Source organism: Bubalus kerabau, chromosome 11 (genome assembly GCF_029407905.1).
Source record: "Bubalus kerabau isolate K-KA32 ecotype Philippines breed swamp buffalo chromosome 11, PCC_UOA_SB_1v2, whole genome shotgun sequence".
NCBI lineage: Eukaryota > Metazoa > Chordata > Mammalia > Artiodactyla > Bovidae > Bubalus > Bubalus kerabau.
The window spans coordinates 35,204,316-35,222,749 of NC_073634.1; the positions used below are offsets into that span (position 1 = coordinate 35,204,316).

General features: G+C 35.8%; 1 protein-coding gene across 2 annotated transcripts in view; it reads right to left on the reverse strand.

The window, feature by feature from the left end:
* Nucleotides 1-18,434, reverse strand: part of NRXN1 (neurexin 1) — a 756,469-nt gene that overhangs the window by 182,396 nt on the left and 555,639 nt on the right. For both annotated transcript variants that reach the window (XM_055540064.1, XM_055540063.1), the window contains one exon: nt 12,521-12,692. In XM_055540064.1, the coding sequence (XP_055396039.1) occupies nt 12,521-12,692 (172 nt within the window). The remainder of the gene's footprint in view (nt 1-12,520; nt 12,693-18,434) is intronic.

Sequence of the window (18,434 nt, forward strand, 5' to 3'; positions counted from 1 at the left end):
TCACTTTTTGGGGTCTCAGTGCACATTTTAAATGTTCAGGCCACCAGTACAGATAATATGCTCAAGATGACAAATTATTTCAATAATACTTAATATGAGGAAAGTTAGTCTCATACTTGCAGGATGGGGATAGGAACCTCAGATTCTTTCTAATGCTGTAAAACTCATAAGGCTAAAACAAAACAGACTTTTAAATGCTTAAGATGAAAGTCTTTCTTTGAGAAATGTTCAACCCATGAGGCTAAATCTGACACAAAATATTCAGCATCATAATTTAAATTTTAATATATGGCCTATTTAAAGGCTTCATACTTCAAAAGCTTTTCACATTTATTATGTCACTCCATCTTAATAAGAGCTAAAATATTAGGCTAGGTTACACCTTTGGATTGTTACAGAAATTAGGCTTATACTCCTTAGAAATAACTGTATTTTCCTAATAACCATATAAACATGTTAATGTACAATTTAGTCACAATAGTTACATCTGACTTACCAGTTTTACAAAGGCAAGAAGTTTCGTGGCTTAAAATCTTTTTTTTTTTTTCCTGGAGTACTGTTATACAGAATTGAGTAAAAGATACTTTTAAATTAAAATCTAAAGTTTTTTTTTATTAAAAATGTTAAATAAAAGTTGTAAAAGATAGTAATGAGAGTTCTATATAACTTGCATCCAGCTTAACCTACTGCTAGTATCTTAACCATTACATCATTATCAGAACTAAGAAATTGACATTGTTAGTATGCTATTAACTAAAGACTTTACTTGGTTTTACTAGCTTTTAACTAATGTCATTTTTGTGTTCCAGGATCCAATCCAGATTCCCAAACTGTATTTGTCATGATTAGATTGAGGTCACAAATTTTTGTTGAGAATACAAAGAGTAACAGAGAAATGATGTGTGTTTCTCAGTGTATTATATCAGGAGGTGCATGAGGTCATATTTCTTATTAATTGTGATATGTAACTCAATCATTTAGTTAAGGTGGTCTGTTGGATTTCTCTGTGGAAAGTTTCTATCTTCCCCGTGCAAGATAAACATTTATTTACTTTAATTAATTAATTTTAGTTGGAGGATAATTAAAATATTATGATAGTTTTTGCCATACATCAACATGAACCAGCCACAGGTATACATGCGTCCCCCCATCCTGAACCCCCCTTCCCCCTTCCTCCCCAATGTATGCCTCTGAGTTGTCCCAGAGCACTGGCTTTGAGTGCCCTACTTCGTGCATTGAACTTGCACTGGTCATCTATTCTACATATGGTAATGTACATGTTTTAATGCTATTCTCTCAAATCATCTCACCCTCGCCTTCTTCCACTGAGTCCAAAAGTCTTTTCTTCACATCTGAGGAGACACATTTAGACTATATATAAATTACTAGTCTCTACTCAAACTTTGATCCAGTAATTTAGCATCTATGTGAGTATCTTGCCTTCAACAATTATTACTTTGAAGCTCTAATGCTGAATTTCTACTGCAATCATCCTTCTACATTTGGTTACTGGAATTCTTCCATAAGAGTGTCCCTGCTTCCTCACATATCTATCTATCTATTCCATTACTTAATATCAGTACATGCTCACAGATATTTATTTCACTATTTGGGTTAAAACTCAATATTGTACTTATTTTGTTGCTCAAGTAGCTCCAGTTCTGACCAGTAGGAACTCTTCCAGGTTGGTTCCTGTGTCCTTCTGTTGTGCCTTTATATCAGGGGTCAATAAACTATGGCCTACATGTCAAATGTGTCCCTTTATCAATTTTTATAAATAAAGATTTATTGGAACTTAGATGTGTGTGTGTGTGTGTGTGTTAGTCGCTCAGCAGTGTCCGACTCTTTGTGACCCTATGGACAGTAGCCCACCAGGCTCCTTTGTCCATGAGATTCTCCAGGCAATAATACTGGAGTGGGTTGCCATTTCCTTCTCCAGAACTTAGCCATACCCATTATTTATTTATTATCTATTGAAGCTACTGACCTACAGTGGTGGAATTTAGTAATTGTAACAAAGATTACATGCTACAAATCTGACAGTATTTACTATCTGGCTTTTTATAGTAAAAGTTTGCCAATACTTGCCCTAAAGTTTTTTTAAAATTATGAACTTTGGACAGTGTCCAAAATACATTTGTTTCTCACATTTGAGGTAGTTCATACATAATATAGAACCCTGAATACATATTTTTCTAACTTGGTTATAACATTCTTTATGTTAAGAATTTACTTTTCTTGAAAAGGAAGGAGTGTGTTGTCAGTGTTCTCTTGGAATGAGTTCAGTACATATATAAGAGAATAAACTATCAAGGTTAAGAATGTGATGGGGACAAAAAGGTAAAAAATTACTAGTGAAGGGAGAAAACTAGTTAATCTATCTTTCTCCATGAGTTCTAAAGTTTTCTCTACACATGCAGAGGGCTTTATTACCTTGTCCTCATAATAATAAAAAGTAATATTTTCCAAAGGTGTCTGATTAATACTCATTGTTGTCTTGACTACATTGGACACTTATTTCATCATCATACTTAACAGTCTTCAGATGTTTTATCAATAGATCTATCTAAATGAGACCTTCAAATCATGCATATTGATTTTAAGCATATTTATTATGCAATATGCCAATGCCTGAATTATATCAAACAGTATATCAGTGGTCAAATCCATTTATTGGAAGGATTATGACATTCTTGTGATCATACTTGCAAAATCAGTTTTTCTAAATTGGAAGTACAAAAGTTGGGTTTGTTCTATTAAAGAAAAAGCATTTTATCTAAATTAGCAGAGGTTATAACCAGGGCAACATCAGTGGTAAGAAGGCTATTACGATTAGAAGATTTTTTTAAAAAAAGGGCAGTTACATTTCATAGAAAGCTTGCTTCATTTGGGTAGCAGGAGGTTCTGCCTCATATGTCCATTAAGTAGACTATATTTCTTTCCTCTAAAATGTCAACATCCTTAAGCTCGTTCTAAGCAGAGGTTCTGCAACTAGGTTAATGGGCCATAAGGATGTTGAGGCACAACTTCTAAAAATCATATGCATAACTCTGTGTACATGCAGATGTATGTATATTTTTCTAAAGGTAAGATATCCTATTTATCAGATTCTTATACAGGCAGAGATTCAAAGGAGATTAAGAAAAATTAACCTCAATTAGTCTAAAACTGAAGATAGTTACCTAACTTTTGTCCTCCATGTAGGACTTTGACATCCGTGTATGAGATTTTTTACCTTTATGCTACTCTGCTACCTCTTGAACCAACTGCCATTGATGACTAGAAAAAAAGTGACATTTAATTCCAACTAATTCCTGAGCTACTAAGAGAAGACACGTAGGTAGATGGCAGACAAAGGGAAATACTAGGAAAAGTACAAGTCTTACTCATAAGTGGTATTCAAATGCTGACATTAAGAATTGAGAGAAAAAAAAAAAAACATATAGCAGAATATTAAAAAAAAAAGTTTAATCTTACACCAAAATACTACTTGTTATCTGTATTTATCATAAGAATATATAAATATTACTGGGCAATTTGATAAAACCTCTTGATACAATGAGGGGTCAGAGTGCTGGAGAAAAAATTAAGAGAAAGACTCATTGTGAAGTTGAGAAGATGGCTGTTCTTCCATTAAACTCAGGTAATTATAAACTGTTAAAATAAAGATACTTTTGGACAATAATCAAATTACAAAAGCACTGTCACAAAACCATAAATCTCCTCAAAATCAACCAATCACTTGCAAAAACTGAAGTTTCCTGAAAGCCTAATATCTTTTCAAATGTAATTTCTCTGACTTTCAGTCTTTACCTATTTTTTAAAACTTATTTCCATCTCAGGTCTTAAAAACTAAATTTTCATTTATAGCAGCAACTATTTTTTGTTTGTTTCTGACATAAGTAATTCATTGTTTGTAACCAGTAGGTAGATTCATTCACATGATCAATACCTTTGAAGAAAAGCCCTTGAACCCAATTCCTTAGTCAACATTTTTGGTTACATTTACTTAAAGTTTATAATAATGCCATTCTCTGTTTAACCCAGGTATTTTCCAGGAGTGGAATCAACACGTTCCTTTATTATGATAAAAATGTAAGCTTATCATAATAAAAAGATATTAATTAATAATTAATGATCATTAACCAAAATGTACTTTGGAAATAATGGTGAACAAGAAGATACAGGGGAAATCTTCTGGAAATCATAGAGGAGGGCTGTCATTCATATAAGATAAATTTATATTATCTATGCTTGCCAGCTTGTATAATTTAATTGACACTAAACCCCACCAAACCATGAAAGAATCTTTTTCTTTTGTCAGAAAATTAAAAATCCTAATATGGTTGTGTTATTGTAACTGTAAGAAATCTTTCATATTACAAAAGAAAAAAATGCAGATCACTGAGAATATATAATAAAAAGTGAGAAGTCAGTATATATCATTTCTTTCTATCTCCTTGGATACAATTTCTTTGAAGCTAAGTATTTTAGGCAGATGCATTTAATATACTGCTCAATAAAAAGTTCATTATGCTTGATCATTAAGAAAAGCCCCCAAAGCCTCAGAAAAACTAAATACCAAGGAAGAAGATAATTAACAAAGGAAAAGTCAGAGTTTTAGTCACTAATTCTACCTAATACTGCTATAGTATTTGAAATTTCAGATTTCCCATAGTATGTAAGCTTTCCTTTGGAAAATCTGGATGAGTGAACAGTTAACTATATCAAATAGAAAGCCAAATATTTATATATTCACATAAATATTTATCCATGCACATCTGCACATTTTGGCTAAAAACCATGAGCAAAAGACAATATTTAACATTGAAGTTGAATGAGGAAATGGGATTTATTCAACAATTATTTATTAAGTACAATTTATTATGTAAGTACCATACATCTGGATAATTTAACAGTGGTCACAGAACTGGAAAAGGTCAGTTTTCATTCCAATCCCAAAGAGAGGCAATGCCAAAGACTGCTCAAACTACTGCACAATTTCACTTATCTTACTTACTAGCAAAATAATGTTCAAAATTCTCCAAGCCAGGCTTTAGCAGTACATGGACCATGAACTTCCAGATGTTTAAGCTGGATTTAGAAAAGGCAGAGGAACCAAGGATCAAATTGCCAACATCCACTGGATCATCGAAAAAGCAAGAGAGTTCCAGAAATACATCTACTTCTGCTTTATTGACTATGCCAAAGCCTTTGACTGTGTGGATCACAATAAACTGTGGAAAATTCTGAAAGAGATGGGAATACCAGACCACCTGACTTACCTCCTGACAAATCAGTATTCAGGTCAAGAAGCAACAGTTAGAACTGGACATAGAACAACAGACTGGTTCCAAATCGGGAAAGGAGTACATCAAGGCTGTATATTGTCACCCTGCTTATTTAATTGATATGCAGAGTACATCATGCGAAATGCTGGACTGCATGAAGCACAAGCTGGAATCAAGATTGCCAGGAGAAATATCAATAACCTCAGATATGCAGATGACACCACCCTACAGGCAGAAAGAAGAGGAACTAAAAAGCCTCTTGATGAAAGTAAAAGAGGAGAGTGAAAAAGTTGGCTTAAAACTCAACTTTCAGAAAACTAAGATCATGGCATCCGGTCCCAACTCTTCATAGCAAATAGATGGGGAACAGTGGAAAGAGTGAGAGATTTTATTTTTGGGGGGCTCCAAAATCACTGCAGATGGTGACTGCAGCCATGAAATTAAAAGCAGCTTGTTCCTTGGAAGAAAAGCTATGATGAACCTAGACAGCATATTAAATAGCAGAGACATCACTTTACCAACAAAGGTCCATCTAGTGAAACCTATGGTTTTTCCAGTAGTCAGGTATGCATGTGAGAGTTGGACTACAAAGAAAGCTGAGTACTAACGAATTGATGCTTTTGAAGTGTGGTGTTGGAGAAGACTCTTGAGCATCCCTTGGACTACAAGGACATCCAACCAGTCAATCCTAAAGGAAATCAGTCCTGAATATCCACTGGAAGAACTGATGCTGAAGCTGAAACTCCAATACTTTGGCCACCTGATGCAAAGAACTGACTCATTGGAAAAGACCCTGATGCTGGGAAAGACTGAATGTGGGGGCAGAAGGGGATGACAGAGAATGGATGGCATCACCAACGTGATGGACATGAGTTTGAGTAGGCTTTGGGAGTTGGTGATGGACAGGAAAGCCTGGCGTGCTACAGTCCATGGGGTCTCAAAGAGTAGAACACGACTGAGCAACTGAGCTGAACTGACCACGCTATGTGCCAGGTCATCGACTGGAGTCGGTTCAAGTTGGTAATTTATTTAAAGAATGATTCAAATCTTCTGTGTGGTTTATCATTTACCATAAGTGAGTTAGATTTTCACTCTTAACTTTGTAGGAAGGAAACAAAACTCAGTCATACCTTTCCTGTATCTCGACATTTAACCAAGAGGAGCAAGTTTTTCATTAGGATACAGTTTTTCTCCTTAATAATCCTGAAGAAATCTAATACCTGAATCCTCTAATGAACCACTTCTCTTCTAGTACCTGAAATTAAGTTTCAAGTGATGTTGCTGAAAAATATATATAAATTAGTAAATATATAAAGTTGGAAAGTATGTCAACCTAAAGGTTGAGTGTTGTAGGAACAGTAAAATATTATGATTCATAAATGGTTTACTTAATTTGCTAATAAAGTTTTTAAAGTAAGGTTAAAAATTAATCAGTGCCTACTAATGAGTTATTCAAAAATTTAGTGATAAAACTATGACTTTGTAAGAAAATTATTTTTATTCCATGTGCTACTATTTTTTAATACTCATAAGATTGTATGTATGTGTGTCTTTGTGGGTCAACAGAAGTAGTATGACTGACCATGTAAGTCACAATATTTAGTTATGAAGAATGTACCTTGCTGTGTTGAGGATATATCTAATGATGTCTCTTCATTTTGGTTTCTCTCTCCCAGACAGTATAAAGTGCACAGAGTTAGTGGACAAGTTTCACATGTACTTTTGGCTCTGTTACAAACTAGCATAGTGATACTGATCAAATCCATTAACCTCTCCAAGGTTCCATTTTATTGTCTAAAAATGAAGAAGCTGGAAGAGAAGATTTTTGAAGTTCCTTCCCCTTTCAAGTGCTATGATCATAAATGAGATAGATTTTTCTGAATTGTATCACACAGACTAAATTTTCAGTTTAAAAAATAAAAATATAAAAATACTCACAAGAAATGAACATTTTAGTACCAAATAGGAGAAGGCAATGGCACCCTACTCCAGTATTCTTGCCTGGAAAATCCCATGGACAGAGGAGCCTGGTAGGCTGCAGTTCATGGGGTCGCTGAGGGTCGGACACAACTGAGCGATTTTACTTTCACTTTTCACTTTCATGCATTGGAGAAGGAAATGGCAACCCACTCTAGTGTTCTTGCCTGGAGAATCCCAGGGACGGGGGAGCCTGGTGGGCTGCCATCTCTGGGGTCGCACAGAGTTGGACACGACTGAAGTGACTTAGCAGCAGCAGCAGCAGCAGGAAACTTCAAAGGATGGAATGGCTTAAATACCTAACCAATAAATAATCATGACTTGAACTAAAAATCAATTAATTAATCTAAATTAAGTTTGAGGGATTTAAAGGGAAATCATCAATATGACCTTTCTTGAGCTCTGAAATATTTTACAAGCCTTTGAAGATGAAAAGAAAGCCAAGAGTTAGAGATAATATCCATAAGACCTTTGAGCCAAATTAAATGGTCATGCAGACAACATTTACACCCACTCCTTAAAGTCTCCCCTTGAGTTATTCCTCTTTCTTTCCACTCTTCCATCCCTAAACTATGCTTTATTTTTACACTGCTCCAGACTGCCACTTTTTCTTTATTTAAACTCGAATAGCAACTAAACCCTGAACTCCTAACTTTGAGGCTAATCCATTTTATTTGACATCTGTAGATTTTCAAAGAGACTAAACTTTAAGTAAACCAAAACTATGTCTTTTCTACTCATTCCTAGCACAGGTTTTCATTTCATTTACCTAGTGCATTCTGGTGGTCACATAGCAGCATCAGAACATTGAATAATCCATGGTTAAATTAAAAGAGAAACAGAGACAGAGAGAGGAACTGAAAAGTGGAACTTACTCTCCTTTTACTTGGCTGTTCATGAGGTCTTCTAATGTATTCTATGTTCAACCTCTTTGTTTTCTCACGCCCTCACATCTTATTTTAGGTCTTATCTTTTGACACCTGGGCTTTTTAAAAGCTTTCTAATTATTTTGTCACTATCTGTTCCTGCTAATCCCATTAAAATGAATGCATGTCACCCTCTAAGTAAAAATCTAACCTTTAAAGACCCAAATCAAATTTCCTGTATTTTTTGTAGCCTTAACTAGACCACTCTCTAAAATGGCTCTTCTTCCCTGAAACTATTTTATCTTTGTTTCTTAGCATGTCTTATTCAGAAATTAGCTAAATATGATATGATAAAACTTGTATTTTCTCATATAATACATTAATCTTGAACATTTTTATGTATCTCTGTAACCAGATGGTAAGTCTAGATGTTTGTTGATTTGATGTATTAACTTGGACAGGAATAAAATGGATATTTGTATAGAATAAGTAACATCTTTTTGGCACACTGTGGTAGAAAAATGAACCCAAAGTTTAACCTCAAAGGTAATTGTGATTTATATGGATTAATCTTTAGTGTGGGCAAGTAAAATTATGTTAGGCTTTGTGGATTAACATCATGAGAAGAGGAAGTCTATTTTGGTTGAGAGAGAAAATTTTACTAACTGCAATTAGGAACAAATCAGGGATTAATGATGCATTATATTCTAGAGCTTTAACTGATAAGCACCAAGAAATGACTTTTTCAACTTTAAATGGTTTGCAAAATATTATTTCTATACTTTTCTCCATGCACAGAGCATAATGAAAACTGGGTCTACTATTCAGAAAATTCAATATTTATTCTAACATGAATTGTTGAGTTATGAGAATATTTCATGCACTCCAAAAGAGCATAAAATCTACCTCTGCTAATTAGTTTCTCTATGAAAGCCTTCCAGACAATTATAGGCTAACGGCACTGGTCAATGCTTTAGATGCTTTTCATTAAAGATATAGTGTCGCTACCAGATGAATTGCTTCATATAAAAGCACTTACTACAAAGCACTATAATGGAAGGTTAAGTGGTATACTTAATTACTAATTTCAACCCCATTACCTATATTTTGCAGTACAGGCACTTAAAAAGGAACCAAATATAGTCAATTGGTTCCCACTTTTCTGATTACAGGATTTAGTGGTAAAAGCATTGGTCCAGCTGTTTTTCTAATGAATAATAATCAAAAACCTTTTAAAATAAAAATGCTCATACTACAAACCAATATAAAAGAGATATACTAAACATTTCTATTGAATTTATATATACAATCACTTTGTTCTAGGTGACACGTACTTAGAAATCTGTATTCGGTCTTCATGGAACTGTTGCCAATGAAGCTCCGAGAGAAAAGGTATTTGAAATTGTCATGGCTTATTTCCTATCTCAATATCATGCTGAAATGCAGGCAGAGCAGATGATTAATAAAATGCTTGATGACAACCATGGTGACTCCCCTGAGTTTTTTACATGCTGTTCATTAACTTTTTATATGTATATATCAAAATTCCTCACAACTGCTCTAATTTCCTTGAGGGCAGATTCAGTGGTTTACTCTTGCTTATATCCTTCAGAATAACTGCAACTTTGCTCACCTTTGATTTATTAATTATATCTAAAACAATTTTTGCTGGAAGGACTCTTAGAATCTTTGACTATAAAAGATGAAATCGAAATTGAGTATTTCTAGAGATTTGCTTTTTAATTATCATGATTTTGCCAGCTTCTGACTTTTAAATATATTTTATATTGAGAAAACATTTAATTGGTACATTATATGTATAAAAATATGTCTAGAACAAATACAAATATTTGTTAACTTTTCATTATAGTGCTTTGTGGTAAGTGCATTTATATGTTTTATAAGTTAATTAATACTGCTCCAGTCTCAGCTACTAGTATTCAAATTGGACATTGGCAGGCCACAAAACGGATTCATTGGAAAAGACCCTGATGCTGGGAAAGATTGAAGGCAGGAGGAGAAGAGGATGACAGAGGATGAGATGGCTGGATGGCGTCACTGACTCAATGGACATGAGTTTGAGCAAGCCCTGGGAGTTGGCGATGGACAGGGAGGCCTGGTGTGCTACAGTCCATGGGGTCGCAGAGAGTCAGACACGACTGAGCGACTGAACTGACTGATGCCACAAAAAGACAGAGGCCACCCCTTTCTGGACTGTGCCTAGAATATAGTATCTGGTATCTACACAATTAAAGTGCTGATAATCAGATAAAATATTTTAAAATAATGAGGTATAGAAGTTTTTAAAAACATAAAATATTTATCTAAATGCATTATTAGCACATCAAAAAACTAGGTTCTGTTTATGTATGCTTGGGAAATGCATACTGTATTTCTCTTTTAGAGATTCAATATGGTATTAATATAAAGTCCAAGTGTAGATATTTTTAACTTAGTTTAACCCAGAAGTTCCCAAACTAATTTGAGGGTGGGGCTTCCTTTCTCCTGCCAGAGGTCACCATTAACATTCTCTAGAGCAGGGTTCTTAAAGATACTGGCTTGGAAAGTGTAACACGAGTGAAAAGTTAATGAACTAAGATCATTTTAATGAGGTAACTGGTGAAACCAAGTTAAGTTTCAAGAGGCAACTGCAGCACTCTAATATAAGAGTAACAGGATTTGTCCTTTTACAAGTTCAGGTCCACTGTTCACAGAGGACCACATCCCAGGGGCAGAGTCTAGACTTTACCCTACTTTATGTCTTCAGTGGTATCCAGTGCAATGATTTCCTCTCAGTAAATAGGTATTGATTAATCTGGACTTTAGATTAAAATCCAGTCGGCTCCTGTCATTTCACTAAGGCTGCAGTTATTATAAAAATTACATTTCTATTAGAATTCAGTAAATGTGATAAGGGTTAGCAGGGGCTATATAACACTGCATTCACATTTAAGTTACTTTGCTTCCAGATCTTCCATTCCTTTATCTTATTATAGTTGGTAACAGAAGGTGTGCATTCTCATAATTGTAGTCTTAAGACCTGGATGATTCGAATGACATCAATTCAGTAAATATCTATTGTATCTATTAAATGACAGTATTTTAAAAGGTACTGGGTGTATTATTAATGTGCTTGCCTATGAATTCTGTATTTTCAGAAGAAGACAGTATTTATTACACTAAATTCAGTATATATTTGTAAAGCACCAGATTTACAGAATAGGTTTGAAGTACAGCTTAAATATGTAGATGTTATAAATTATAAAAGGTCCCAGAGGGCATCACAGATATTTCATTTCATAATTATGTGTAACTACTAAGGAAAAAGGTTTTTATTTTGTAAGTTAGTTACTTCCTTGAATTACTTCTTGCAAGAAACAAATACTGTAATAGAGAAATTTCTGCATAAGTTTTGGTAATCATTTTATTGTGCCAAATGAAATTTTCTTTTTTTAATCTTTCTTTCTACCATGCTATAAATCTGCTGCTGTATATAAAAGAGTTGTTTCCAAAAGGGGTGTGCAGAAAAATGAGACAATGTTTCTAGTAGTCTATTTTGCACTAAAATATGGAAAGGATAATAATTAGAGCAAAATACCTTTGTGCTTTAATTTGAATTTTACTTTACAATGGCATTTTAAAAATTGAGAGTATATGCAATCACAAGTAACTGGTTTAATTTCTAATGTACTGTCTGTTTCAGTAATAGTACTGACAAAACTCATTAATGATGAAGAAAGATAATTTTTATTTTATCAATAATAAATTAACGTTCATTTTATAGACTTGAAATGACTAATCCTAGTGTCACAGAATCTGTGTAAAACCCCATGGTTTAGGACAGTGAAAACAAACGTCATTTACTTACATGTTTTCATAACTGCTTATTTATGGTACTAGACAGAGTTCCTTTACTATTTTTGTTTGTCCCCGCCGGCAGCTTTCATGGGTTTCAGCTATGTACCATCATCAAAGGAACTGCATCATCCTATTTTCTTTCAGAGAAAAGTGGTATAATATTCCCTGTCTTAGTTTTGACTTCTAACTTTGTTACTTTTGACAAAGCCTTTCCTTTGTTCCAATGCAAGGATCCAGTAAAAAGAGCTTTGACATGTTGTGCCTTCTATGTGTGCATTTTTCTGGTTTCACTGATGTCCGGAATTTTGCAAACTATAACGTGTGCCTTCAAGTTCTCCTATATAATGCCATTTGTACACTGTATCAAGAACAGTTTAGGATAGCATTACATTCACACGACTCTAACGTCCAATAAATACTTGATGGTTTCTCAGAAAACCCACAATGGGGTGAAACGGACGCAAAACAATGCTTCGTTTTCGTTTGTTTTTCAAGAACTCTTCCCGCGATACACATTGGCCGGCTTACCTGCAGGGTAGCGTTCAATCACCGGCCAGCTGTCCACCTGCAACGTGGCATTACCACCACTTCTCGTGAAACGGACTACGTGGTACTTCCCATCGTTAATGATTGCATTGGACTCTTCAATGGCGATGTCATCTGTCCCAACATTAAATTTAACTCCAATTTTTCCTTGATGCTGGAAGAGAGCAGAGGAGTAAAAAGAGTTGAGTGGAAGTTGTGCTGATTCATCAGTATTTAGTAAGGATTACATTCAGGGTATTGCTCAAAAATATGCTTCAGAACAACAGTTGCTCTCCTTCCATTTTATTTCTTAAAATTTGTGCTATGTTCTTGACATCTGGGCAAATCTGAAGCATCTCTCTCACGGATAATTAATATTTAAAAAGCACGCTTTCAAGAGAATTGAGCCGCCTTCTTCCCAGGGGTTGCCACAGACAAGGTGCACAGCTGCCTGTGTGAAACGATATACTTTCATGTTCTCTAACATAGTTCCTTTAATCCATGCCTTCCATTTCACAAGAAAAATGAGGCTTGAAATTCTCCCTTTTAATAACTGGTGAAATCAGAGCAATAAAGTCTATTTCTGAATATAACGTGGACAAAGGCTCACAATATAGAAAATCATTCTCCAGAGTATGAACACACAGGCATTTAGTGAGTGCAATCATTATTCACACACAGAAGATCCTCCTATGCTAAGACTCTGAAATTTACTCAAATTATTTTACAGATGCTGAAATGATGATGCAGGAAGGTGCAATGACTTGTTCAAGGTCGTATAATTAAAAGGAGGGATGCCAGAGTTAGAATTCAGTTCCCTCGTTCTTAGTGTATATCTAAGCTAAGATGAAGTTAAGATATGGCTATCTAAAATTAGCTCTCTAAATTATGTGAAGCAACATTACAGATTATTCTCAGTGCAAAGTTTGTGGCTGTTAACTTTATACTTTCATTATACAAAGCACCAAAGAGAAACATGTGCTTATGCCCTCTGCCTTTGAGAAGCCTTCTCTAACAGCAGGGCTGCCAACTCTGGCATGAGTTCAGTTATTTTTAAAGCATGTGGACTTGCCCTTAATCAGTAGCAGAGAACACTCGCACTGCAGGCCCTTGTCAGAGTACATAACCTCAAATTGTCGGCAGCTCACCTTTTGTCAAACCTCAGATGACTGGAACAACATGGGGGGAAGGGGATGTAAAGGACACACAGTCCATCCATTCCTGCAGAAATTTAAAACCAGGACATCGGAAACCTGAAGATTTGGACCACATCCTCTTGACCTCTTGCTGGATTCTCATCATTGAACTAAGCAGCAAGAGTATGACATCAGCTTACACTGAGAGTGATTGTACTAATTAAAAAAAAATCTTGTATAACACTACATTAATTGAAGGGAAGTATTTGAAGATGTTGTTTGGGACACTGATCACTGTCATTGTTCCCTTCTGTTTTTCTTATTCCTGGTTCTTAGGGTCCACAAAAGAGCTCTTTCCTGTAACAGGTTAGCACAGCTTTTATTTTTGTGTGTTTTGATTTGTTTTGTGCTTGATGGACAATATGACAAAATCACATTTCCTTTCTGACTTGGGTTATTAGGAAACTCAGTCAAAATGAGGAGGGAAATTTAACAAGCCGCATAGACCTCTGCTCTTCTGTTTTAACCTGGGCTTATTTTTATATTCTACCATATTTCTCAAGTTTCTTACTTTAAAGTATATGCCATTGTAAGGTGTTTTGCTTTCTTATAGATTGATTCAGAAGATAAGCAAGAGGATTTCAATGAACACTTTTTATCCAAGGATCTATAAAGACTTTTGTAGAAAATTTTAAAGCCTAGGTATTTTGTGTAAACATTCATTATTTTTTCATTTTAGTAGGATTCCTCTCTGCTCATTTTCAGTAAAATATTTAACATGGCATATTTATATTTTAACACCTGTGATACAATGCCACAGGAAATTTTTTAAGAATAGTTTATTAAGTTATCTTTATTTAAGCAACAACTCTATAGTATCCTAAGCACTTTACCAATACTAACTCTGATATTTTTCCTATCAACTCCAAGAGAGGGGTATTATTCTGTCTGCATTTGACAGATGAGGAAATTGAAGCACAGAATGATAAAGTGATTTAGCTAAAGTCATGCAGCTAGAAAGAGAAAAGCTGTGATTCAAACCCAGACAGTTGGGCTCCAGTGGTTGAGCTCCTAATCATTACACTAGGCTGAATTTTAGGAATATTGGGTCATCCTCTAGCTACAGGTAGCATATTTGGTAAGTCTGGTTGTTCTTTGTTACTTGTTTTATCTTTCTGGATAGAATAAGGAGCACCATGGAGGCTTATTATGCTCTGCAGATTGTTTGTATGTATCAATCAATGCATGCTTAAAATAATTTGAGAGAAGATAGTAAGCGACTGATATATGGACATTTGTTTTTCAGTTGCCCAGTCATGTCCAACTCTTTGTGACCCCATAGACTGCAGCACACCCGGCCTCTTTGTCCTCACCATCTCCCAAAGTATGCTCAAGTTCATGTCCATTGCATTGGTAATGCCACCCATTCATCTCATCCTCTGACTCTCTCTTCTCCTTCTGCCCTCAACCTTTACCATGGACATAACTGGATGTTAAAATGGACTCTTTTGTCTCAGTTTCAGCTGCAATCTTGACATGTCAGTAAGTAAACAAAGAACAAACAAACAAAAAGGCCAGTTTCAACTTTCCTTTTACAAAATGAGGTACAAGACTGCCTAATCCAGACTTGCAAAGAAGACCACTGAAAACTACTTTTGGGACCCTTGAGTAATTACCTATTTGCAGCCAATTAAAAAGGCAAGAAAGACCAAGAGGTGATTGATAATTAGAAGAGGATTTTTGGAGAAAATTGGGGTGTGATGTGATTTGCATGTATCTCCAAGATAGAAGGTTGCTTTTCCCTTATCTTAGGGGTACAGGGGAAAGGGACTTTAATGGCACATCCCAGGAAGTTTGATACTTGTCTCCTGGAAGTTGGGAGCAGTTGTGGGGGTAATCAGCCACCTTGGCTGCCCTTGCCTGGGATTTGACTCTTGCCCAACAAATCTTCAAGGGGAGAGACTATTACTGGCTGATGCTTTGATGGCAGAGCAAGGAGTTACTACTGCCCCAGGGATAACCTGTTAATATTTCATTAGAAGAAAGAACAGGTAAGCATTACACATGGACCATGGGTTAGAGAGCCAGCACAGAACAGTGTCGTATTCTATCCAAGAGGGTCCCTGGAGAGAGAGGTGGTGGGTAGTGAAGACAACTCAACAGAAAGAGCATGGAGTTGCAGTGATGGGTGTGCAGGGACTGAGGTGAAATCCTAAATGACTATCTGAAGGAGGTGCATTTACCCACTTTCAGGGAATTGCAAGTAAAGAAATTTCAACCATGTGGTTAAGAGCACACACACACAAAAATCCCACCAAAATGTCCCCCAAAAGCGCTTCTCCGAGCCAAATTTAAGCATGGGCTAAACCCAGCTAGATGGTTACTACTGTATTAGCCAAGTAAGATCATTTCTGCTCCTTATCTCCTCTTCCTTCTCCTGCTTCATACCTGGAGCAATCAGAAAGGAGGAGGAGTAAAGGCCTTGGAAGTAAGAGGAGACATGACCCTGTTCCCTCACCCCATGCAAGTAGCAGCTCCAAGGCAGCCCAAGCAGGCATGAGGCTGGCTTTAACTGAAACTCTATTTATTATTACAAACGAGTAAGCTGAAACTGGGCTTCCCAGTTGGCACAGCGGTAAAGAATTTGCCTGCCAATGCAGGAGACTCAAGAGAAGATCCCCTGGAGTAGCAAATGGCAACTCACACCAGTTTTCTTATCTGGAAAATTCCATGGACAGAGGAGCCTGGCAGGTTACAGTGCATGGGGTTGCAAAGAGTCAGACATGATTGACAGACTGAGCATATACATAAGCCGAAATCATATCGACATGAACAGAGGACTTTTTTTCATTATCCAAGAGTGACCAAGGTAATAATGAGGCTTTTCCTAGACTTTACTGGAGTAAAGAAGAAATATTCCATGGAACAGTTTTAAATTCCTGTCACAACCTAGGAATCTACTCTTTCACCATAACAAGCATGTGAGGATATCTGTTACTCTAGAGTTGAGTGCTTTTGTATTTCTTCTATTATAGACATGTATCTTATCCCAGAATAGACAGAAAGAAATTCTTAAAGTTTACTACTTGTTCTGACAGGAAGGCTGCAGAAGGCTATTTTCATCAGAGTTCTAATCATTAATGAGATTCAAGTTCTGTGAATAGACACGTTACAATGCTAAAGATGCAAAACGCACCAAAATCTGAAAAAGAGTCCTTTACCTTATCCCTATATTTTTTGGCAATGTGAAATGTAAAATGCTTATTTTCTTTTTTGAGTTTATATATATAATTTATTGGGGCTTCTCACATGGCTCAGTGGTAAAGAATCTGCCTGCCAAGCAGGAGATGTGAATTCAACCTCTGGGTTGGGAAGATCCCCTGGAGAAGGAAATGGCAACCCACTCCAGTATCCTTGCCTGTGAAATCCCAGGGACAGAGGAGCCTGGCTGGCTATTGTCTACGGGATCTCAAAGAGTAGGGCATGACTTAGCTACTAAATCACTACCACCATATAATTTATTGGGGTCTAGTTGCTTTATAATGTTGTATTAATCTCTGCGGTACAATGAAGTGAATTGGCTCTATGTATACATACATTCCCTCCCTCTTGGATCTCCCTCCCACTTCCCACCCCATCCCAGCCATCTTGGTCCCCAAAGAGCACTGAGCTGAGCTCCCTGTGCTATACAGCAGGTTCCCACTAGCTATCCATGTTACCCCTGGTAGTGTTATATGGTAATCCCAATCTCCCAATTCATTCTACCTCCTCTCTGCCGCTCCATGTCCACATGTCCATTTTATATGTTTGCATCTCTATTTCTGCCCTGAAAATAGGTTCATCTGTACCATTTTTCTAGGTCCCATGTATATGTGATAAAATATATGTCTTCTAGTGTAAAGAAATTCCCAGATTTCTCAGGGATTCATTTCTTGCAACAAAACAGACTGTTAAGAAACAGTGAGAACTGGTGATGCTTGGAGAGCTTCTGACTTTAAACGATGCTCATATTTCCCTGCATATGCTGATTTGGTCCTTCAGTTTCCAACATCTTTGACATCTCATGGATTCAAAGTCCAGAGTCAACTAGAACTGAAATATCACCTGAGAAGTTTCAAACAATAGATTGTACCCTAATGCAGACAACATTTACTTCACTCCAGGTTGCATCAAGTTCTTGAAAAACAGTTTAAGTATAAATAATAGCCAATAGGCCAATTTTTCCCCTAAAAACAAATAAAAAGGCATATAAACAATAAAATATTAATATCAAGCATATTTAGAGTGCCAATATTTATAGTTCTATTCAGAAACTGTAAATATTCTCAAAACACACCCCTCCCATATTAACAGGATAGAAAGTCATTTCAATTACATAAACAATAAAACTTGCTGAACTTTCTTCCCAATGGATAATTACAATTTAAAAGAATTCATTTCAAATTCTTATTCTCTGGGATTAAATGTGATTGTCTCTGGCAAATTCTCATGAATATTGCATTAGCAAAACCAGCAGCAGTTTCACCGGACATGTACTTATCTTTCAACACTGTATCTTCCTTAAAATAGATAACTGGCTCACATAATAATTTCAAAAGTCTATTATGAGAATATCAGTAACGAGGCATTTATAGTTTCATGAAGTCTTTCCATGGATTCATTAAATAAATAGTGACAAAGGTAATTATTGATTTTTTCACATAAGCTGATTTCACAATAAGGATTATATTATTAAACCAAGTTAAAAGGAAACATGAAAGATGACACCAGGAAGGAACTTG